This window comes from Vanrija pseudolonga, chromosome 1 (assembly GCF_020906515.1).
Source record: "Vanrija pseudolonga chromosome 1, complete sequence".
In the NCBI taxonomy this organism is placed as follows: Eukaryota; Fungi; Basidiomycota; class Tremellomycetes; order Trichosporonales; family Trichosporonaceae; genus Vanrija; species Vanrija pseudolonga.
In genome coordinates, this window is record NC_085849.1 from 4,559,793 (window position 1) to 4,581,943 (window position 22,151).

Here is a 22,151-nt window from a genome sequence, read left to right on the forward strand (position 1 = left end):
AGGTGCAGAGACACCCTGTGTTCACCTGGGGCAACATGGGTCAACGGGGCTCATACCAGTTCGCTGCAGACTGACTGTCAACCAGCACAGATACCACCGCACCACCATAGAGGGATCACAATGCTGATATGGTCGTGAGGTCTCACGGCCTCGACTGACACCGACTAACACCGGTTGACACCAAAGTGCTTCTCACCTCTTGACGTGCACACTGCCATAACCCAATGCTTCATTCATTGACCCTGTTTCTTATACAACGTCTACGCAGGCTGAACACGAACACTTCCGGCTGCCACGGCACCGCTAGTCACCACAAACCCGAGCGCGCCGCCGTCAAACGAGTCATCGCTCACAGAGAGGGAGACACCGCCGATAGACCCCTTGATCGACGAACCCTTGGCCTCCAGAACCACCTCGTACGGCGTGTCGACCGCCCACTCGAACGGCGTCGAGGCCAGTACAGTCCGCTTCTCGTCGTACTGCTTGACCAGACTGGCAACCTTCTTGCCCTCGGCCTCCTCGAGCACGAGGGCGTAGAATCGCCTCAGGCCCTGCACGCGGACGGCAACGCCGGCCGGCGAGCCGAGCTTGAGCGTCAGGTCTGGCACAGTGACGCGGTAGTCGGTCCACTCGCGGGTACCGTAGCTGAGCAGGCCCTGGCCGTGGTTCTGAGCGATGAAGACAGTCTTGCCGGCGTACCCGCGGAAGACGTCCACCGAGGCGATCCACGCCAAGTCCCACATCGTCGCGGCGCGCGGGGGGAACTCCTTGCTCTTGGGGCGAACAAGGGTGAAGTCTGGCTGGCCGACCCAGCCGAAAGAGTCGAGCCACACCTTGCCAGTGCCAGTGACGACGACGCCGGCCTCGACGATGGGCTGCGAGCCCTCGATCGCGGGCACCTTCCACTCGAGCACCTGCTCCCCAGCGCCAGGAGTGAGAGTGACACTCGCGTCCGAGTCGATGGGGTAGATCTCGTCGTCGTCGTTGTATGCGTATATACGGAACTTGACCTCTGCGGGCTGGGCCAGAGTTGAGTCGGCGCGCAGGGTAGCACGCAGCGTCTGGCCAGTGTATACGAGGGGCGAGTTGGTGAACTGATAGCCGGAGCGGAAGGTGGTGATCTCCTTGGGCATGGCCGTGGTGGTGGTGAGCTCGGTACGGCCGTCGGCCTGGATGGCGAGCGCAGGCCCAAACTCGCTCTGTCCCTGGTAGATCTTGCCGGCCTGGTCCTGCCCGTGGAGGCGGAAGCCCTGCACCGAGCCGGGCAGGCTGAAGTGGTACTGTGCGCCGTTCTTCGGCACAGGAAGACGGGCCTTGCCGGCCAGCTGGCGGCCAAGGTTGGCAATGTCGAGCGTGATGCGCGCGGCGTTGTTCACCGCGTAACCGTTGTCCGCGATCGAGATGAGCGCACGGTCGGCGATGGGTCCGCGCCAGTCTGCGTCCTTCTCCAGGCCCTCCAGTCCAACGACAATAGCCATGAGGCAGGCCACGTTGCCGGCATTGCAGTCCGTGTCCCAGCCACAGGTATTGATAATCTCCATTGAGCGCGAGAAGTCGTTCTTGGCCGTCAGGATGGAGAGCACCATGATAGCGTGGTTGGGCACGACGTGGCACATGCCGCCAAACTTGTCGTAGCCGAAGGTGTCCTCGATCCGCTGCCGGGTTACGAGCCATCCATCGTCGCCGTCCTCCTTGACCCAGGCGCGCACCTGCGCAATGACGCGCGCGATCGTCGAGTCGGAGGGAATGAAGCTCAGGCCAGTGTCGAGCAGGTGGTCGATGTCGTTGCTGACGAACGCCTCGGCCTCCATGGCAGCCCAGAGCTTGGCAGCGTACACCGACTCGCCGTCGTGGCTGACCTTGCCGGCGGCGTCGGCAAGCTGGGCAGCCAGTGCAGGCTTGCCGGGCGCCACGAGCGCCCACGCGTCGATGAAGATCTGCGCGCCGATCTGCTCTGCCACCGTGGTGCCGTTCGTCGCGATGCTGCCACTGTGAGGGCCCGCGATACCGTCCTTGAGGTTGAGGTACGCTGTGTGCTCGGTCGAGATGCCGCGTCCACCCCACCAGAAGATGGACTTGCCCTCGACTACCTGGTTGAGCCACGTCTTGCCGATTGCCTCGGAGGAGAGGTCGGGGCTGACTCCGTGCTCCTCGAGGGCGCGCACGAACGCAAACGTACCGGCGACATCGTCGTCGGGGACCACGATCGGGAGGTTGAGCTTGTCGTTGACATAGTACTTGATGTGTCCGAGTTCGGCGAGGATGCGCTGGTGCGTCCAGTTTTCAAAAGGTCGGCCGAGATACACGCCGATGAGCTTGCCGAGGACGCCGGCGTAAACGCGCTCGAGGTAGTCGGCGGGGAGGGCAGGAGCGTTGATAGGGGTCACCATTGTGCAAGGTATCACTTGTTGCGGCGACATACCGCTCGGGCCGCGTTATGTATATGTGCATAGGGGTCATCACGAACGGCGACGCCATGTCCGACGGTCGCATCGGTCCGGAGGGGCACCACACGCGCCGACTTCCGAGGTAGGCTTTGGCGGGGAGGGCCATCGGGCCGACTACCCTCCGAGATGGATGGAGCCGATGGGAGCGAGCACTGCGATTTCCAACTGCCTCCCATCGGCGCGGATGCGGCCCGGGTGCTGTGCGCGTCCACCGACGCCGAGGACCCCACCCGGGAGCCCCCCAATCTTGATCCGGAGGAGGATCTGGCTCTGGAATCCAGGCTCCACCCAATCCTGAGGACAAAATTCCAACGATCCGGTATCTTCGGCTGCCCATTCACACATAAGTCGAGCGCCTTGACCTGCCGGACCGGCAGTCGGTGGGCCCGCTGACGCGTGCAACTCTCCTCATCTCAACAACACGCACCGACTAGGTGCCCCTCATGGTTGTCCCCGTGCCCCACTCGCACACCTCGGAGCCCGATACCCCGGATCAGTCGTGTGCCGGCCCCGAGTCTACGATCTAGGATAGCCAGCCGGATCGCTCCGCTGGACGTTGTGCGCACCGGTGTGCCGCTCGAGACATAAAGAGAGCTGGGGAGTGCCAAGAACATCCCAACTCACCAGCTCTGGCGCTACACCACACCGCAGCACCCAACAGCAACAACAGCACAATGACCTTCGACGACGAGAAGCACGCCGACGGCGTGGTCAAGGTCGCCAGCCACGACAACCTCCGGAGTGTCACGAATGTCTCCGTCTCTGACATCGAGTCGGCCGACGACTTCCTCGAGGCGGCCGCACTCGCCACTGAGCGCGAGCACACCCTCAGCTTCCGTGAAGCGCTCCGCCTCTACCCCGGCGCATTCATGTGGGCCATCTTCGTCTCCTTCACCATCATTATGGACGGCTTTGATCTCTCGATCATCAGCAACTTTATGGCATACCCCGAGTTTGCTAAAAAGTTTGGAGACCACCACCCTGGCAGCAACCCAGAGTACCTCATCAGCACCAAGTGGAACGTCACCCTCAGCAACGTCGGCATCATTGGAAACTTCTTCGGTCTTACGGCTATGGGCATTCTTACTCCGATGTTTGGCCACCGCATCGTCATGATGGGCACCCTCGTTTTGATGGTGGCCTTCAACTTCCTTCCCTTCTGTGAGCGTCTCATCTCCCAAGCATGACCTTGCTGACTCCCTAGTTGCGCCCAACGTCCAGGTCCTCACCGCTGGCCAGGCGCTCCAGGGTGTCACGATCGGCCTCTTTGGAATCATGGGCTCGGTGTACGCCTCGGAAGTGGCGCCTCTCCCCCTCCGTGGTTTCCTCACTTGTGAGTGCCTCGTCTCGACGCAGCTACTGACTGGTTAGCTTTCGTCAACATTTGTTGGGTTATCGGCCAGCTCATCTTCTCGGGCATCCTGGTGAGCGAATTTTTAAGTGACCTATCTAACTCGTAACAGGTCGGTCTCACGCCCATGCACTCTGAGTGGGCCTACCGCATCCCCTACGCCCTCGTTTGGTTCTGGCCCATTCCCCTCTTCGCCATTGCCTATTTCTGCCCTGACTCGCCCTACTGGTGCGTCGCCAAGGGCAGGTACGCGCTCGCCGAGAAGAACCTCCAGCGTCTGTCTTCCGGCTCGACCGACGCCGAGATCCGCCGCTCGCTCGCCATGATCGTCCACACGAACAAGCTGGAGAAGGCCCAGTCGGAGAGCGCCTCCATTTGGGAGTGCTTCAAGGGAACCAACCTCCGCCGTACCGAGATTGCGTGCATGGTGCTCTCGAGTCAGGCCTGGTGCGGACAGGTGTTCGCCTACGGCTCGACCTACTTCTTCATGATGGCCGGCTTCAACGCCGACAACTCGTACAAACTCAACTTTGGCTCCATGGGCGTCGCGTTTGTCGGTACCGTTGGTTCGTGGATCCTCATGGTCTACTTCGGCCGTCGCCCCATCATCATCTGGGGATACATCGCCATGACCCTCTGCCTTGTCCTCGTCGGTGGACTTGCCTTCAAGGACACTCAGTCAGCTCTCTGGGCTCAGGCTGCTATGACCGTCCTGTGGCTCTTCTTCTACTCGCTCTGCATGGGCCCGCCAACCTTCTCTCTTGCCGCCGAGATTTCGGCCACGCGTCTCCGTCCCCAGACTCTTGCCATTGGTCGCTTCTCTTACCACCTTGCTCGCCTCATCTCGAACACGGTCGAGCCCTACCTCATCAACCCCAGCGCCGCCAACCTCAAGGGCAAGACGGCCCTCGTGTGGGTTGGCACTTCGGTCATCAACATCCTCTGGTGTTTCTTCCGCATGCCCGAGACCAAGGGTATCACTTACGCCGAAATGGACATTCTGTTCGACAAGAAGACGCCTGCGTGGAAGTTCAAGTCGACCCAGGTCGACGTTATTGATGACCGCCACGACTGAGGGAGGTTAGCGGATAAATATGGGGCCAAAAAGGCGAAGCGCGAGGAAGATGATGCTTGGGAAGAGAATGTTTCGAAGTAAACACTTGGGGAGAGAAGGTTTGTAGGGAATCGAGATGAATCATCTGTTTAAATGTGCTGTCCAAGTCGCGGCGACAAGGGATGATTGCCATCTGAGGTGACCTCCGACCGACGAATAAAATGCACCGAGGTACCGACGTATGTACCGACGCCACCCTTCGTCGGCTCCCTCGGGCGGAGATTGCATAGACCAACTTGCTCTTCATCTGCCCTGCATGTGTCGGTACCGCTGCACCGATGCCTCTTGCTTGGTTCAAGGGCATGCTACTGTACAGGGAGATGATCGCCAGGCAAGAGGTTGCACGCCGCCTCGGTGCCCACTTCCTCCTCCGACGACCACTCCAGCAACACACCACCGATCGGGGGCGACTTCCGACACTCCCATCGATACATGGAATGAGATCACACTCCTTCAGACATGCTCCACTGACCCAACATGTGCTGTGACATGCCTCGTTACCATGTAAGCGGCGCCGTGCGCTGTCAGATACATTGGGATGTCGGGATCGGCTCGGCGGTCGGTCGTTCGGGGGCATCTTCCTATCTCCACTGAAGCGCACTCTGCTCCAACGCACGCGTTGCGCCTGGCTCCTTCACAGCCTCTTTCGCATTCCCCGCACACTGCACATGACCGTTTTGGAGTCCGGTGAACTGAGCCGCAGCTGTCGGGCGGAGGTCTTGCCGCGACTTTAACGACCCAGCCGATAGGTGCTCCAAGGGCCAATGAGCACCCTCACAGGCTGCGGGTGAGACTTCCGCGCAAGTCATCGCATCGGCCTCGGTCTCCAAGACGCCATCTCTCACCATGAACGCACGCATTGCTGCGCTTCTGCGATTCTGATTCTAGACGCTCAACCGCCGGCGAGGGCCCATGCACGATAAAACTTGATGCGAGGTCATGTTGGCACTGCATGATCTGCAGACATGACGACGAGCATTGACAAGGACGACGCTGGGACAAGATCAACAGCTTCGACGCTCGCCATCCACGACGGCCATGACGCCATAAGCGAGAAGTCAAAGTCCGAGTCGAGTGACTCGCCAGCGTACGTACACTCAACAGGCCACTCTGACACCAACAGAGCAGAACTTGAACCCAGCGCCGAGGCCTCCCGCCCCGAGTCGACGATAACGGAGGATGCAGCACCGGAAACAGCACTCGCGCCGCCTGCCCCGCCGCAGCTCCCAACGGGGCGGAGATGGGCACTGACCCTCATCGTGATGTTCAGCATGGCGATGAACGGCGGCGCGCAAACGGGCCTCAACATCGCCCTGCCGCTCATCCAGACCGAGCTGGGCATCACCGAGGCCAACCTGCAGTGGGTGGCCTCGGCGTTCTCCCTCACGAACGGCTGCTTCCTCCTCATCTCGGGGCGCGTGGCCGACGCGTACGGGCGCAAGCGGTGCTTCATCGGCGGCATGCTGTGGTATGCGGTCTGGTGTCTGGTCGGCAGCTTCATGCACTCTGGCCCGGCACTGATCGTGACGCGTGCGATGGCCGGTGCGGGCGCCTCCATGGGGTGGGTGTCGCGTAGAGAATACGAGGAGGGAGACTGGACTGACCCGGCCCCAGTATCCCCAGCGGTATGGGTATCATCGCAGGCAACCTGCACGGCCGCCAGCGCGCGACTGCCTTCGCGTGTTTCGGGGCGGGCGCGCCGATCGGCGCCGGCACAGGCATGGTGATCGGCGGCCTGTTGACGGCTTACGCCAGCCAGACGTGGCGCGCCCTCCTGTGGATCTTTACCGGCCTTGGGGTTGTCATTGCGTCCTTCGCGTTCGTCTACGTCCCCGCCGACAAGGCCAAGGGGCCAGAACATGACCGCCGGATCGACTGGCTCGGCGCGGCAATGATCACCAGCGGTCTCGTGCTGCTCCAGTTCACTGTCAGCGACGGGGTCAGCGCGCCGCGGGGATGGCGCGAGCCTTGTGAGTGTGGGCTGAGGGAAGCAAGTGCTACTGTAGCTGACAAACGTGCCAGACGTCCCTACCCTCTTCTCCGTTTCCATCATCCTCATCGCCGCCTTCTTCGTCTGGCAGTGGTACCTCAAAAACAAGACCACCTACCCCCCGCTCCTCCGCCTCGCGCTGTTCACGCGTGCGCGTGGCCGTCTTGGCGCGTACTACTTTGTCGGGTTCGTCGCGTGGACGGGCTTTGCGTCCATCTCATACCACGTCAACCTGTACTACCAGCAGGTCAAGCTCACCGGCCCCTTGGGCGCAGTGGTTCGCTTCCTGCCCGTCCCGATCTCGGGCATCATCTGCAACATCATCGTGGCGCGGGTCATCCACCGCGTGCCGCTCCAGTTTCTGGTATGCTTTGGCGTCTTCTGTACCGGACTATCGGCGACCTTCTTGGCCCTGTCAGGCCGCGACACCCTCTACTGGACGTTCCCCTTCAACGCAATGTACCTTGTCGTGATTGGCGCCGACTTGTGAGTGTAACCCGCAGACAGAAAGCTCACATGCCAGCCTCGTGCCCACGGGCTCCATCTTCGTCTCACTCATGGCCCTCCCGCAAGAGCAGTCAGTTGCCGGTGCCCTATTCCAGACCCTCCTGCAGCTGGGTGGGTCGTTCGGCCTGACCCTCACCTCGGTCATCGCCACGACCTACTCCAACAAGGCTCGAGCACGCGGCGAGGATGAGATCGACTCCATACTGAAGGGTTTGCAGGCCTCGTTCTGGCTCGCAGCAGGGTTGGCCTTCACTGCGTTTGTCATCGCGGTCATCTTCCTGCGCGGTATCGGTATTGTGTCCGAGATCGCCCAGAGAAAGAACAAGGAGGCAGCCGAGCCCGCGCCGCAGACAGAGAAGGGCGATACCCATGTCTAAGCAGCACACCGTATAGAGTCTAGAATCAATGCATGCATGGTCAAACGTTAGATCACGTCGTCTGCGTGACTGTGCCTCCGGTCACCGGGCTCAATGAACCCCGACTGAACCATGTCGGGCTGTCGTTGGCCATAGGAGAAGTCACAGCGCGTGACCTCTGCGCCAGCCGACAAGCCGAAGCGCGCGTCGCCATCCTCGACATTGAGGAGGAAGAAGCATGCGAAGGACAACAGCTCTGGCAGGACCGTCATCAGGTCGAGACATGACGCATTGTTCGCAAAGCTGGTGACGGTCTTGTCTGGTGCGATAGCCGTGCCGTTTGTCGAGCGCTCATGGTCCACCCACTTGAGGCACGCGATCCAGAGGAAGTAGGACGCAGACGTGGTCAGCGACGTGGCGAGGAGGAGCGCTAGCCCAGTCGCACTCGTCCGCGTCGGGCAGTAGTCTGGCTCGCGCTCGTGTCCAGCCTCGCGTGGGTGTTTGACGAAGTGCACCACGACCGCCGCGAACAAGAACGTCGCCGCGAAGACAATGTACAGTGCGCCACCGGCCTTGGCGAGCGATGTGCCCGTGTCGACCTTGCCGAACCCGCTCGATGGGTCGGTGTTGTGCAGGCCCTGCACGAGCAGCGTGTACCCCGCAATGTTGAGTGCTGTCGCCAGCGGGAAGAGCAGGACGCGCGTTGACGCGACCGCGCGGAGGAGGCCGGACGCCGGGCCTCGGAGGTGCTCGTACCTGTGCATGTGACTCAGCTGCGGCGCCACCATGTTGCCACCTCGGGCGCCGAACTCACCAGTGGAAGAGGAAGCGAGTCATGGCCTCGGCGACGATCATCCACACGACGTACAGCAGCGCGCTCGAGACCTTGAGTAGCGCGGCCCAGTTGGAGCCCTGCTCGCCGCTGACGTTGTGGATCGGGGCCCGAAGCGCAAACGTTATCATGCGGGCTGGGCGAAGTTAGCATGGCCTCTTGAGTGTCGCGCGACTGGGACGACTCACTGAAAGCAGCGACCACCAGCAGAGCGTACACGCTCCGCCTGGAGCGGTGGTACAGCCTCACGGCGAGACAGATGCCGACGAGTGCATAGATGACGCTGATGACGATGTTGATGCGCTGCCCGCCGTGGTTGTCGTGGCCTGCACGCTGGCCGTCCGCAATGGCGCGCAGCAGGACAGTGTAGCCTGGTGTTGATGTCTCCGTGGGCGATGGCGGAGGTGGGAGCCGCGACGTTGCCGCCGCCGCCGCGGACGATACTGTGCTAGATATCAGTGATGACATTGAGAGTGAGTGTGGAGCTGAGCGCTCGGCTTGGCTTGTCCCAAGTATATCTGCATACTTGGTGGAGCTCGGCAGACGGAGAGGAGCGGACCCCGCTCATGGAGCAATTTGCGCCAAGAACGTAGAGGCAGGTGGTGCCAAGAGACCGAGGAGGCACCACACCCTTGCTTTGCTCGTGACGTCGTCGTCGCGGCGCCGCCGCAGCATTACTCAAGCCACATGACACATTGCAGCAGACGTTTTACTACTTGTATTGACTCTATTACACCTTTCCAGCAGCCGCCTGCTCGTCCGCAAGCTGCTTCTTGACGTCCTCGAACCCGGCCGCGACCTGTTGCTCGTCAGCCCTGCACCTGTATCCGTGCCATCAAAACGCACACTGTCTGCAAACTCGCCGTCGGCGAGGTAGCGCATGCCCACACAAGCCATGGCCGTCATGGCCTTGATGCTCTCGTCGTGCGCACGCGGGGTGACTGCCGCGGCCGTGAACTCGGGGGTGTGGTTGCCACCGGGCGCAGGGATGCCATACATGGGGTGGCAGGCTGCGAGCGTTAGCGACGATCCTCACATCACCCAACCCACCAGGCATGAAGTGCGTGACGTTGCCAAAGTCTGTGCTCGCGCCCATGCTCTCCCCAAGCGCGACCTGCACGGGAATGTGCCACAGCTGGCCCATGACGTGCGCGTACTCGGTGGCCAAGGTCTTCTCATTACGCAGCTCGGTCATCTCGGGGCCAAGCTCAGCAGTGTGCGTGCAGCCCGTGGCCACCGCAGCGCCCTCAAAGCAGTTGAGCATCTTCTCGCGGATGATGCCGAGGTCGAGGGCCGTCGGCGCGCGGATGAGGTAGTTGAGCTCGGTGTGCGCGGGGATCACGTTGGCCGCGCGGCCACCGCCTTCGGTGATAACGCCCTGGATGCGGCTCTCGGGCTTGATCTGCTGCCGCATCACCCCGATGCTCGAGTAGGCCATCACGGCGGCGTCGAGCGCATTAACGCCCTCCCATGGCGCGAGGCCGGCGTGCGCCGGCTTGCCAAAGTACTCGACCTTGATGTGCTGGATGGCGAGGGAGCGGACAACCGCGCCGCCCGACGCGTCGCCCGGGCCGCGACCGGGGTGGAGCATCATGCACGCGCCGAGGTCGTTGTACGCGCCCGCCTCGAGGAGCTTGACCTTGCCCGCGGCGCCCTCCTCGGCCGGGGTGCCGATCAGGACGACGGTTCCCTCAATGTTGTGGACCTTCATCGCCTCGCGGATGCCGAGCAGCGCGCCGACACCGCAGATGGCGATGAGGTTGTGCCCGCATGCGTGTCCGATACCGGGCAGCGCATCGTACTCGCTGTTCAGGCCGAACACGCGGCCGCCCTTGCCGTGGGTGTAGGCTGCGCGGAAGGCGGTGGGGTAGTCGGCAATGTTGGTGACCTCGAAGCCCTGGCTCTCGAGGTAGCTCGTGAGCTTGGCGTGAGACTTGACCTCCTTCCATGCGAGCTCGGGGTTCTCGTTGAGGTACTGCGAGATGGCCACCAGCTCGTCGCGGTGCGCCTCGATGGTGTTCTTGATCGTCTCTTGCGCCTGAGGTCAGCGGGGGTGCCGGGGGTCCCACCTACCTCGGGCTTGAAGATCTCGTCGCGCTTGGCGACGGCCCCGGGGGCTGGGATCTCGTGCGAGCAGCAGTCGTGGGAGTGGGTGGGCTGGTCGGGCATGATCGTTATGAGTAAGTCACAATGTCAACACGTTCTCGCATCATGCGCTTTTGTTGTAGCTGTCGGTGTCCACCCGCCGGTTCAGACGCCGACCTCCGCGTCCTTCAAGTCGGCCGCACCTGGCGGCGATGCTGGGAAACAGAGCTCGGGATACCATCAGAGCCTGGGCTATGATCAGACAAATCCTGCGCCGCCCAGACTGTGCATATGATATGCGTGGCTTGGTGGCTTGGAATACCAACTCAGCCTGTACGCTGTGGCTGAGGGCTCTTGGCGGTGGCTGTAGAGCGCTCATGTCTGTGCAGGCAGGGCTGAGGCGGCGCCACCTGTTCGTGTCCCTTGACTCCTGGCCAGTCAGTGGGCGAGGTCTGGTCGGCTGCGGCTTGACCCGACGCTCCTTCGGGCCAAGTGAGTCCGTCAGATGCCGAAGGACATGGGCGTTCAAGCTCGTCGTCCAGTTGACAGACGATCTTGAGTGATCATCGCGATGTTGGCAACAAAAGCCACAGCACACCTCGACTGGACTCAACTAGAACGGAGTCAGAAGGCCACACACACCCTTGCCTGCCTCTGAGGAATGCATTCGACACCGCCTCGAAGACCAGCCCAACCCAGCAGCTCCGTCTCCGTGAGCCTCGGCGTACATTGAGACCTGTGCGACTCCGACTCCGCACAGAGACGTATTGCCTCAGACTCCCCCATTCCACAACTCTAGCGGACTCCGAGATATCATAGTTCCAGGGCAGCGGAACGGGCAAAGAAGCTTGATGACGGCATGGTTTATTGTTCGGGAGCCCACGACACACCGATGGCACACACGGACCACAAGCCCACCCCCAACCAACCCACTAAATAAATGCCCGCTAGCTGACGACTTCAGCGGAAGGACAATTGACACCAGGTCAGCTGGTGCTGCTGCTCACTGCCTTCGTCAGGTGCTGCGACCGTGACAGGGTCTGACGTAGCCTCGGCTCGTGTTGAAGCTAGCGATTGCAAGCACATAAAGGATAAAGTTGTCCCGCGCGGTGATGTCGACGGCGAGGACGCGGCGACCCACTCAGCATCCGATGGATGACGGTCAAGAAGCGCCGTCGCTTGCACTTAGTGTGTGGGGTCCAACGTGTTTAAGAAGCGCGATCATCGCGTACTGCCACCCACTCACTCCCACGCCTCCACAATGCTCCTCAGCTCACTGCTAACACTGGCGTGTGGGATCCTCTCAGCATCGGCGACGGCGCTGCCCCACACCGACGACTTTGGACTCGCGCATGACCAACGCGGGCTCGCCGAGCGCGGCAAGCAGCCGACGATATCATTCAACCCCCGCTTTCCCCAGCAGTGCGGCTACGTCGACGTCTCGTGGACAGGCAAGGGGCCCTTTGAGCTCCAGCTCGGCAACTGGCGCGGGCCTGTGGCCACCAAGTCTGGCTTCCTGCCCTGGGAGTTTCACGAGGGCTTGACCCAGACGAGCTGGAGGTACCAGGTGCCGTTTCCCCCCGGCGCTGTGTTGTACGTGTCCGAGGTTGACGATGGCTCACGCACGCACGCAGCATGGCGCAGATCAAGACGGCCGACGGGTGGACCATCTGGCGCCGCGCGACCGTGCTCCGCGGCAACAAGAACTGCAATGTGATCGAGACGTGGTCCGAGGGCCCCCCTTGGCCGACCATCTCGCCCGACACGCGCACGTCGGCGCCGACGCAGAGCCCGATCAAGTCGCCCAGTGCGCCCCCGCCATCGTCCGACCTGCTCTCGAGCCCCACCATCTGCTGGGTGCGCCCGAGCGACGTGCCCTCGGGCGCGAGCTCGTTCCAGCTCACTCCTACGCCTTGCGAGAGTGTCCCGACCCAGTCGCCGTCCGCGCCGCCGACTACTACGCCCGCCCCGCCGACGAGTACCAAGTGCTACGCCAGGCCCCTCTCCACGGACAACCCCGGCGGCGGGCCGACCTCGTCCTGGGAAGTCCCGTGTGGGAGCCCGTCAGCACCCCCCGTCAGCTCGCAGACCCCCACATCGGCGCCGCCTGTCAGCTCCAGCTGGGTCGCTCCCTCGCCGACGTCATTTTGGCCACCGCTCCCGACCAATGGGAACCTCGTGCTGGAGTTCAAGGGTGACCCGGTGCGGTGCCAGCAGCAGCACATTGTGTTCTCCCCGCAAACGGATTGGCCGTACACCCTCCTTCTCATTCTCGATAACGAGGTGCGGACCATTAACAATGCCGACCCTAATGGTGGGCTGGGCTACATCTGGAACATGGACACCAGGTCGAGGTTCCTGTAAGTTGTGGCCTGCTTCCACGAACGTTCCTGACACCTCAGCGCGGCTTACCTTTACGACACTGCGGGCAACTACGCCCAGCATCCCCCCGTGCTCATTGCTGGTAACGACACGAGCTGCATCAAGTGAGCGGCACAGGCCGCGGAAGGACAGTCGTGAACTAGGGACAATATAGTCTATGATGTCGTCGTAACGTAACCAATGGACTTTGAAGTGCCCGGTGGGCTCAGTGAGAAACCCTTGGCACTACAGCATTAGGCCCCCAAGCCGCGGACGGCTCCCAAGTTTAATGGATTGTGGGCAAGCTCTATCGTCATTAGACTGCTCTGAACATCCGAGGCTGTGCATACATTGACCGCCCGCTACATTTCACCCGAAGGACCGAGCAGGATTCCGTGCAGGATTCTAGTCTAGTCAGGTGGCCGAGAATGGGCCTCGTTGGCTTGGCATTGCCCTTGGTACACCCCTCATAACTGTGGCACCCGTCACAAGGAGACTTCTCGCCCATCAACTCAACACTACAATGCTCATCCGCTCCCTCGTCACCCTCGCATGTGCACTCACCGCCGCCGCGTCCGCGATCCCCGCCCTTGACTCTGAGCACGAGCTCGAGGAGCGCGGGCGGCACGCGCGCCCGCCGACGGTCCAGGTCAGGCCCGGCGACCCGCACCAGTGCGGCAATGTGCGCGCGTCGTGGACCGGCGTGCCGCCCTTCCAAGTCGAGTTCGGGCTGTGGCGCGGGCCGGTCGCGACGCACGGCGGCTTCCTGTCGAGGTTTGGTCTGTATGACACCCAGCAGACGTCGTACGACTGGACCGTCATCATCCCCAAGGGCACGCCGTTGTAGGTTATGGAGATGTACTGGACGCGCTGACATGCAGCCAGGTGCAAGTCACCGACTCGACTGGCCGCCTCGCCTGGTACCGCGCCACCGTCCGCGGCGGCAACAAGAAGTGCGACCTGTTCACGACATGGTCCGTCGGCCCTCTGCCCTCGACGACCTACATCCCTCCTGGCACGTCCCCCCTGCCACCCATTACCACGGTCGGGTCAGCAGGTCCCCCCGTCACGACGACGCCCTCGCCCACTGAGAAGATCTGCTACTTCACCCCGTCGCATAAGTCTGGTGAATCGTACCAGGTCATCCCGACGCCATGTGGCAGCTCGCCTCTGACGACGGTCGGCTCGGCAGGTCCCCCGGTCACGACAAAGCCTTCGCCCACCGAGAAAGTCTGCTACTCCACCCCGTCGCATAGATCCGGGGACTCCTACCAAGTCATCCCGACCCCATGCGGCAGCTCGCCCCCCGTGACGCCCCCTCCTGCTACGACTGCCCCGCCCCGGTCGACCACGACCACCTCGTCAACGTCCTCGAAGAAGATCTGCTACAGCACGCCTCCGCACCCGTCTGATGCGGTGTCGTGGCAGGTCTTCCCGACACCCTGCCCTGGCGAGTAATCTCCGACTGTTGAGCCGATGATAGTGACTGGACAATAAAGCCCAAACGGGGTTGATGATTAAGTACACTTTGAGCCTATAGGCCACGAACCAGACGGACAATGACAGTTTGATGACGATGCAAACCGAATGAACAGCAGACTCGCGGGCTACGGTCACCCTCGCCCGCGCTGCGTCGAGTTGACACTGTGACGAGCATCCCGACTGATGTCATTGAGCAGGACGTGATACGAGCGAGCACGTGAAGACTGGAGCTTAAAATGCCCGTTGCCATCCCCGCACCAAGTGCGTATCGACTTGGCACGAGGCTATTGTTAGACGACTTGGCCGTGTGCGGGTGATCGCGACAATGGCACTCCCGTGTATGCAGCTTGCGAATCCCACACGCGGCGATCATCGCCTCATGCTTCTCCGTGTTCGTATCCAAGGGGAATAAGAGGTGTGGGTAGCTGGCAATGTGCAGTGCGAATCCCCACATCCTATCATGCTTCTCACTTCGCTCGCCACCGCACTTGCGTGCTCGCTCCTCGCCTCGGCGTCGGGCATCAGGCCCCGCGCAGGCGCCACGCTCACCCTCTCCCCGGACAATGTTGTCCAGTGCAAGAATACTGTCATCTCATGGACGGGCAAGGGACCGTTCGCGTTCCAAGTCGGCGCGTGGCGCTCCGAGAATGGGGTTGAGTCCTTCCTTGTGAACCACGCCGAGTCGTTCACCAACGCGACAAGCTACAAGTGGCTGGTGCCGTACGCTGTCCAAAGCAGGGTGTGCGTCCGCTCGTGGTACTGGGCTGACATGCAGCGGAATCCAGCTCATCACAGCCGATCGCCAGGTCATCTGGCGCAACCTCACGGTGGTCGGCACGCTGCACAACGATGACAGCTGCCTCATCCCGACGGGCTTCACGAGCAGCGCGAAGCCCAGCGTCACCGCGACCCCGACCAAGCCTGTGTCCTCGCCCCCAGTGAGCAGTTACAAGCCAACGACGACCAGCGCGTCCTCCCCGCCTCTGGCCACAGCACCCAACTGGTTCCTGGAGTGGAAGGGCGACTTCTGGCGCTGCGAGTACAACAACATCGGGTATCAGGCGCCGCGCGGGTCCCAAGCGACGCCGACTCTCATCATCATTCTCCAGGACGGCAGCAGGGTTGTCAAGGATTTGCAAACTGGTGCGGGATTCTACGGATTCCAAGTCAACACTTCGTCGCGGTGGATGTGAGTTGCTTGCTTGGCGGGGCTGACTCCAGCTCGGCGTACATCTATGACTCCGATGGGAACTATGGCGTGCTTCCGCCAAAGGAGATCACGGGGACCGACACGAGCTGCCTCAAGAAGTGAGTGACCGACGACATGGACAATGGCCCTCGTGCGGGCAGAGCAATGGACAGTAGAAACGTGCTCGCTGTAGTCTTGATGTAGTCGATATGCAACTGTCCAACTTCTGCAACCACAGCTCAACTCCCTTAGAGTTGCCCGAGCGGTATGGTATGACCGCATTCCACCACTTATATTGGCAGCTGATGCGAGGGGTGACGACGATGACCAACCCACTTAAAGCTGGAGGATGTTACAATGAACCGTATCCTGCACGTTGTGTACATGTACCAGAACGCAAGCTGGAGGCACCGACGGAGATTCAGCAGTAGTGGTATAGTGGGTCCTTCCGAACACGTGCATTACTGCTATCTTCTAAAGTGCCCGTTCTTTGTCCCTCTTCTCAGAGTGCATTCCAACCTCGGCAAAGCTATAGATATGCTAAGGATCGGAGGCCCGCACTAAGCAGTTCTGTGATGGGCTCGGGCGGTCGATAGTCTACTCTCATCGACACCCTCTCGAGCATGCGTTCTCATGGCCCACTATGTCTTGGGCCTAAGGAGAGACTTAAGATGCGTCTCTCTGGAGGGGTCGCTGGCCCAACCCCCACCTCACCATGATTCTCACCACTCTCCTAAGACTCTCGTGTGCCATATTGGCTGCGGCCTCGGCGATCCGACACGACGCCAAAGACGTCGTCGAGCTCGAGGCCCGTACCGACCCCCTAGCCATCTGGTTCGACGAGTATGGTGCCTACCAGTGCGGTGACTTGTATATCTCGTGGACGGGGGGCAAACCGGGGTTCCGCGTTACGGCTGGAGCTTGGGACTTGACCCCAGGGTCAAAGTATCCCTTCGTGCTCCAGGAGAACATGTACCCCGTGTTCTTCAGGGAGTACAGGTGGCGCGTTGAATACGCTGCTGGGAGCCATATGTTCGTTCACATACCACAGATGTGTAGCTGATGTTTGCAGCTTCGTCGCCATCTACGAGACCGACACACAAGGCCACTGGAACGAGAATGCCACAGTGGTGCGCAACGCGACCGTCCAGGGTCCGCACGGCACCGAGTGTGTGCTTCGACCCACACACTATGATGTCCCAAGCCAGAGTTCTACCCAGAGTCCCTCCCAAACATCGGACCCCTCCCACACGCCGAGCCCCTCTGATACGTCAAGTCCTTCCTACACGTCTATCCACTCGACGTCGACGATCGCGCCACCTTCCAAGTCAAAGCATTCGAAGAAGCCCAAGAAGACCAAGACCTAGTCCCACTCTAAGGGTGTCAGTGCCAGTCCAAATGCTGTGGCGACCTACGACTTTTGGGGCAACTGTCATTCTCTCAAACACCAAAATGCCATGGGCAACGAAAGGTACGAATTGGACAATGGACCGACAATGAACGAACGGAATGGTGCATATAAATATGTATGCAGAGAGAATAAACGGCGTCGCGTCTTGCAGGACGACAATAGCCTTCTGTTCACTGTCGAAGAGTTGTCACCGGCAGACTCACGTTGCCACATTTGCAGTTTGCCGTGGCGGTGAATCACTCGCAGGAGAGGAGCACTTAACGGCGGTCAATGCACCCGAGAGCTCAGGAATGAGCACGTGAACGGTCCACATCTAAAGTGTCCGTTTGTGTCCCGTTGGAGTGCGTTTCAACCTTGGTACCGCTTTAGATAGACCCAAAGATCGCATGACCGCGTTAAGGTTGTCCCGTTAATGGGTCCACTGTCGACTCCTCCAGATCATTCATTTCGCATGGCCCACTGCGTCGTGGGCCACAATACAAGCCTTAAGCACCCCTCTCTGGAGGGGGACTGGCCGTGAACGCACCTCGCCATGATTCTCACCAGCCTCACAGCACTAGCATTCGCCATATTGGCGTCCGCCTCCGCGATTCCCCGTGAGGCCACCGAAGGCGTCGAGCTCGAGGTTCGCAGCGACCCAGTCATCACGTTCAAGGAGTATGACGCGTATCAGTGCTATGGCCTCCCTATCTCGTGGTCGGGGGGCACGCCGCCGTTCTACCTCGAGCTCGGGGCGTGGGACCTGACCCCAGGAGCAGAGTACCCCTTCGTCGCCGCACAAACTTTCTATCCCGTCTTCTTCAAGAACCTCGTGTGGAACATTCCTTACCCTGCCGGCACCAAGATGTTGGTACATTAGCATGTCGGTATAGCTGACCCATGCAGTGGCGTTATCCTCAACCAGGGCGACTGGACCAACGGGTGGACACCTACAATCCGCAACACGACCGTCCTGGGTCCGGCGGTCTCCTCGTGTGCACTTTCACCCACTCGCAACACTGGCCCGAGTCGCACGCAGAGTTCTAGCCAGAGTGCTAGCCAGAGTTCCTCTCACACACCCAGTGTCTCGTCCACGTCTAGTGCCACACACAGGTCTGTTCACTCTACATCTGCTGCATTGCCCTCCTCGGCAAAGACGACCAAGATACAGCCCAGTTCAACCCTCCGGACGACCGCCAATCCCTCCACAACGAAAGTGCAGCCCAGTTCAACTGTCCGGACGACCGTTAAGCCCTCCCCGACGTCCACAGGCAGTGTTGACCCACACCCCGACTTGACTTGGTCCCTGCAACAGTTCCCTCCGCACCAGTGTGGCAAGGTGGTGTTCTCGTGGACCTACACCGGTCCAGTCTACCTCAACTTCTGGGCTATAGACACGACCCCGGGGGTCACCAACCCCTGGGTGCCTGCCGCATCGCTCTACTTCCCCGGCAACGTAACCACCTTCACATGGGACGTGCCGTGGGGTGCTGGCAGCAAGATGTTGGTGCTCCGGTTAGGACAGATAACTGACGCTTAGCTGCGTTGACATCTGGTTCGGCGAATCGAGCACTGCGGTTCCGTGGAAGACGTTGAAGGTCATCGCGCAAAACGCTACTGTTCTCGACCCGGCCGGGTCGTCCTGTGCCACCTCGCCAACACACTTTGTCAGTCCGTCGCCCAGCCCAACCTCTTCGAAGTACCGCCCATCCACAGTGCCGCCGTCGCCGACTACCACGGGCAGCGTTGACCCGTACCCTGACCTCACGCTCTCGCTGGACCCGTGGCCCCCTCGCCAGTGCGAGAAAGTGCTTATATCATGGACGTTCTCGGGCGAGATCCACCTCGGGACCTACGCCTTGGACGCTACTCCTGGAGTCTTGTTCCCCTGGATCAACGACTACAGCCCCTACTACGCGGGAAATGTTACCAGCACCACATGGAACGTGCCTTGGGGTGCCGGCGCTCTCGTGTCAGTGCCACTATCTTGCTGCCTGATATGTCGCTAAGCTGACATCCACAGCAAGGTTCAGATTGTATTCAGCGACTCTAAGACCCACGAGACCTTGAAGACCATCGAGCGCAATGGGACCATCCTCGACTCACCCGGCAGATCCTGCTCCATTGTCCCTACGCACTATGTCACCCCCGCGCCCTCCACCACCCCGCACCCGGAGATAACTGTGTCGATGAACCCATGGCCCCCGCACCAATGCAAGCCAGTGCACATGTCATGGACGTTCACGGGTCCCATCCATGTGACCATTTACGCTTTGGACACGACCCCCGGGGTCGAGTTCCCTTGGATACCCGACCGCAACCAGCCTTACTTCGCTGGTAACGTCACAAGCTGGACTTGGAACGTTCCATGGGGAGCTGGGACCAAAGTGTTCGTCAAGTGCATTCCGTAGCTGACACCTACAGCCGTGTGATGTTCTTTTTCGGCGATGACAGCAACGGCCTTTTGAAGACGATTGAGCGCAATGCCACGATCCTGGACTCTCCCGGCATCTCGTGCTCCGTTGCCCCCACGACCAATACCTATGTCAGTCCCACTCCGAGCATGACGTCATCGAAATCGAAGTCGACATCAAAATCCCAGTCAGCTTCCAAGCCCCAGTCGACCACCAAGCCGTCCAAGACAACCGTGCCCCAGTCCTCGCCGCCGCGCTCGACCTCGATGCCACACTCGACCTCCAACACGCCCACAACCTCGACGAAGGCTCCAATTCCCACATCATCGCCCCCTCCTACCCCAACGACCAGCAGTTTCGATAGTCACAGCGAGATCTCGCCATGGCCATACCCCGTCCCCACTGCACCGAACGCTTTTCTAGAGTACAAGGGCTCGTTCAACCGGTGCGAGTGGAATGACATCGGATGGCAAGCGCCTCAAAAGGGCAATTTTGAGACTGGCTTCACCTTGGTCATCATGTTGGCCGATGGTACAAGGATCGTCAACTTGGACAACTACGATTGGAGTTCTGGTGGGAGCATTGGGGGTGGGATTTATCCATTGCTGTTTGATACGACATCGCCCTTCATGTGAGTTGATAGCAGGTGCAGTATGCTCACTCCCACAGCGCAGTCGCACTCTTCGACATCTGGGGTAACTACCAGTTCCTCAACGCTCGACCCATCACAGGAACCGACACGAGCTGCATCAAGAAGAAATGAGGAAACGAGCAATTGGACCCATCGTGGACGACCGAGGATTATGTACTTGTGCGGCGACGAGGAGGGCGTACGTATGAATGTCGCAGATGTATCACGACCGGGCCTGTATCACCGCATTCTCGTGCAGAACGTTGACACAGTGACCTGTAACAGGCGCGTCATCCAGCGTCGTAGTCACCAAGGCACGTTCGCTCGCGTCCGAGCCGCGCACTAATTGAACACGTGAATCACGGTCTTCTTCCAAGGTGCCCGCTGCTTGTCCCGTCTGGAGTGCGTTTCGAGCTTGCGGAGACCGCATGACCACGTTAAGGTTGTCCCGTATATGGGTCCGAACAGCCTCGGCTCGGCTCCGCCCAGCAGTCCAACTCATTTCGCGTCACTGGTGCTCTCATGGCCCCATCGTCGTTGACCTTAATACAAGGTGACCCACTATGATGAACCCAGCTACTCACAATGATTGTCACTCCCCTCCTAACGCTGGTCTATGTTGTCTCCGCCATCGCGTGGACGCCGGACCCGTCGCCGTCAGACCGATACCCCGGCATCACGCTCGATATTGACCCGTGGCCGCCGCACCAGTGTAGCCCGATGCGCTTCTCGTGGACGCACGATGGTCTCACTTCTCTCATGTTCCTGGTGTATGATCCATACATCGGAGACAGCGGCATGACTTGGCTTTATGGTGGAAGCTTTGGCATCGTGGGGCAGTCGGAGAGCCCGTACACTTGGAACATGCCGTACGGTGTCGGCGCCATCGTGTGCGTGAACTACAGTACCCTCTTGCGGTGACGCTGACACCCACAGCCGTATCCAGGCAGAGTTCGGTTACTTCGGTGACGGGCACCAGTGGATAACCCAGAAGCTCATCGTGGTGAACTCCACTGTGATCAACTCGCCTGGCGCCTCGTGTATCACCTCACCCACCCACTCTGGCACTATTGCCCCGAGCACGTCGACCTCTGAATTCCTCTCAACCTCGCAGTCTCAGTCGCATTCAGAGTCTGTGACTACGACCCCGCCGTCCGTGACCACACCGAAGCCATCTTCGACGACCACACTGAAGCCATCTTCGACTTCGAAGTCGAAAGCTTCAACATCAATGTCCACCACGACTCCCAAGCAGTCGCCCTCGACGGTGAAACCCTCAAAGTCGACCACAACCCCATCCCCAAAGGCGTCCTCCACATCCAAGTCGGTCACAAAGTCCCAGCCACCGACAGAGTCGCCGTCAGTGCCCTCATCGAGCTCGACGTCTCCTATCTCAAGCTCATCTGAGGCCCCCTCTTCCTCATCCCTTCCACCGGCAACGACGACCTCCTCGGGGCCGTCTCACCCAGTACCCACCGAGCCAACCATTCATATCTCGGCCCCAGGCCAGTTTATACGGTGCCAGTGGAGCAAGATTCCATACTATGCGCCCGGTCCCACCGACGGCCTGACCATGGTCATCATATTAGCCGACGGCACGAGGATTGACCCCCTAAATGAGGCCTGGTCTGGGTCCTACTATTTCTATCTCAACACGACCTCGCCGTTCATGTGAGTTAAGATCTTGGATTGGTGCTGAACCCACAGTGCGGCTGCAATCTACGACAACTATGGAAACTACGGATTCCTCAATGCCCAGCCCATTACCGGCGACAGAACAGACTGTCTCGCTAAGGCTTGAGAGGTGGCAGATGTAAGGGCCAGGACAGTGTCAATAGCTGGGCAATGAGGTTACGTTAAAAGCAAAACAACGCTGATCGCCGCTTGCAACTGGGCTGATGGGGTGATGCACACACTTGTACTCTGCTGGTGCCCCAAGAGCATTGATATACCGCGGGACCAGCCAGCCATCTGAGTTCCTAACCGAGAGATCGCCGCCGTG

General features: G+C 60.5%; 11 protein-coding genes across 11 annotated transcripts; 8 read left to right on the top strand and 3 right to left on the bottom strand.

The window, feature by feature from the left end:
* Positions 1-260: 260 nt before the first annotated feature.
* LOC62_01G001698 (uncharacterized protein) lies at positions 261-2,390 on the bottom strand (the record flags this gene model as incomplete). The annotated part of the gene is made up of 1 exon (XM_062768196.1): positions 261-2,390. The coding sequence occupies one exon, from the start codon at positions 2,388-2,390 to the stop codon at positions 261-263; it is 2,130 nt and encodes a 709-aa protein (XP_062624180.1).
* A 731-nt stretch (positions 2,391-3,121) lies between these two features.
* MAL11_2 (General alpha-glucoside permease) lies at positions 3,122-4,873 on the top strand (the record flags this gene model as incomplete). Its single annotated transcript, XM_062768197.1, has 4 exons — positions 3,122-3,608; positions 3,652-3,780; positions 3,819-3,871; positions 3,911-4,873. The coding sequence occupies 4 exons, from the start codon at positions 3,122-3,124 to the stop codon at positions 4,871-4,873; spliced, it is 1,632 nt and encodes a 543-aa protein (XP_062624181.1).
* Positions 4,874-5,831: 958 nt separating this feature from the next.
* Positions 5,832-7,786, top strand: terG_1 (Efflux pump terG; the record flags this gene model as incomplete). Its single annotated transcript, XM_062768198.1, has 5 exons — positions 5,832-5,999; positions 6,036-6,473; positions 6,527-6,882; positions 6,935-7,388; positions 7,426-7,786. Exons 1-5 carry the CDS (start codon positions 5,878-5,880, stop codon positions 7,784-7,786), a joined length of 1,731 nt encoding a protein of 576 aa, XP_062624182.1. The 5' UTR covers positions 5,832-5,877.
* An 11-nt stretch (positions 7,787-7,797) lies between these two features.
* LOC62_01G001701 (uncharacterized protein) lies at positions 7,798-9,129 on the bottom strand. Its single transcript, XM_062768199.1, has 3 exons — positions 8,786-9,129; positions 8,580-8,733; positions 7,798-8,521 (listed from the first exon to the last, which is right to left on the bottom strand). The coding sequence occupies exons 1-3, from the start codon at positions 9,063-9,065 to the stop codon at positions 7,834-7,836; spliced, it is 1,122 nt and encodes a 373-aa protein (XP_062624183.1). The 5' UTR covers positions 9,066-9,129; the 3' UTR covers positions 7,798-7,833.
* A 151-nt stretch (positions 9,130-9,280) lies between these two features.
* Positions 9,281-10,777, bottom strand: PM20D2_0 (Peptidase M20 domain-containing protein 2). Its single transcript, XM_062768200.1, has 4 exons — positions 10,671-10,777; positions 9,648-10,635; positions 9,444-9,607; positions 9,281-9,396 (listed from the first exon to the last, which is right to left on the bottom strand). The coding sequence occupies exons 1-4, from the start codon at positions 10,764-10,766 to the stop codon at positions 9,328-9,330; spliced, it is 1,317 nt and encodes a 438-aa protein (XP_062624184.1). The 5' UTR covers positions 10,767-10,777; the 3' UTR covers positions 9,281-9,327.
* A 1,166-nt stretch (positions 10,778-11,943) lies between these two features.
* On the top strand, positions 11,944-13,320 carry LOC62_01G001703 (uncharacterized protein; the record flags this gene model as incomplete). The annotated part of the gene is made up of 3 exons (XM_062768201.1): positions 11,944-12,275; positions 12,317-13,042; positions 13,085-13,320. 3 exons carry the CDS (start codon positions 11,944-11,946, stop codon positions 13,170-13,172), a joined length of 1,146 nt encoding a protein of 381 aa, XP_062624185.1. The 3' UTR covers positions 13,173-13,320.
* A 246-nt stretch (positions 13,321-13,566) lies between these two features.
* LOC62_01G001704 (uncharacterized protein) lies at positions 13,567-14,501 on the top strand (the record flags this gene model as incomplete). The annotated part of the gene is made up of 2 exons (XM_062768202.1): positions 13,567-13,886; positions 13,925-14,501. 2 exons carry the CDS (start codon positions 13,567-13,569, stop codon positions 14,499-14,501), a joined length of 897 nt encoding a protein of 298 aa, XP_062624186.1.
* Positions 14,502-14,985: 484 nt separating this feature from the next.
* On the top strand, positions 14,986-15,837 carry LOC62_01G001705 (uncharacterized protein; the record flags this gene model as incomplete). Its single annotated transcript, XM_062768203.1, has 3 exons — positions 14,986-15,266; positions 15,301-15,714; positions 15,747-15,837. The coding sequence occupies 3 exons, from the start codon at positions 14,986-14,988 to the stop codon at positions 15,835-15,837; spliced, it is 786 nt and encodes a 261-aa protein (XP_062624187.1).
* A 592-nt stretch (positions 15,838-16,429) lies between these two features.
* LOC62_01G001706 (uncharacterized protein) lies at positions 16,430-17,081 on the top strand (the record flags this gene model as incomplete). The annotated part of the gene is made up of 2 exons (XM_062768204.1): positions 16,430-16,746; positions 16,787-17,081. The coding sequence occupies 2 exons, from the start codon at positions 16,430-16,432 to the stop codon at positions 17,079-17,081; spliced, it is 612 nt and encodes a 203-aa protein (XP_062624188.1).
* Positions 17,082-17,657: 576 nt separating this feature from the next.
* On the top strand, positions 17,658-20,281 carry LOC62_01G001707 (uncharacterized protein; the record flags this gene model as incomplete). The annotated part of the gene is made up of 7 exons (XM_062768205.1): positions 17,658-17,971; positions 18,011-18,081; positions 18,475-18,586; positions 18,645-19,076; positions 19,128-19,493; positions 19,529-19,963; positions 20,188-20,281. 7 exons carry the CDS (start codon positions 17,658-17,660, stop codon positions 20,279-20,281), a joined length of 1,824 nt encoding a protein of 607 aa, XP_062624189.1.
* A 453-nt stretch (positions 20,282-20,734) lies between these two features.
* On the top strand, positions 20,735-21,950 carry DCTN1 (Dynactin subunit 1; the record flags this gene model as incomplete). The annotated part of the gene is made up of 3 exons (XM_062768206.1): positions 20,735-21,039; positions 21,086-21,820; positions 21,857-21,950. The coding sequence occupies 3 exons, from the start codon at positions 20,735-20,737 to the stop codon at positions 21,948-21,950; spliced, it is 1,134 nt and encodes a 377-aa protein (XP_062624190.1).
* Between the last annotated feature and the right edge of the window lie 201 nt (positions 21,951-22,151).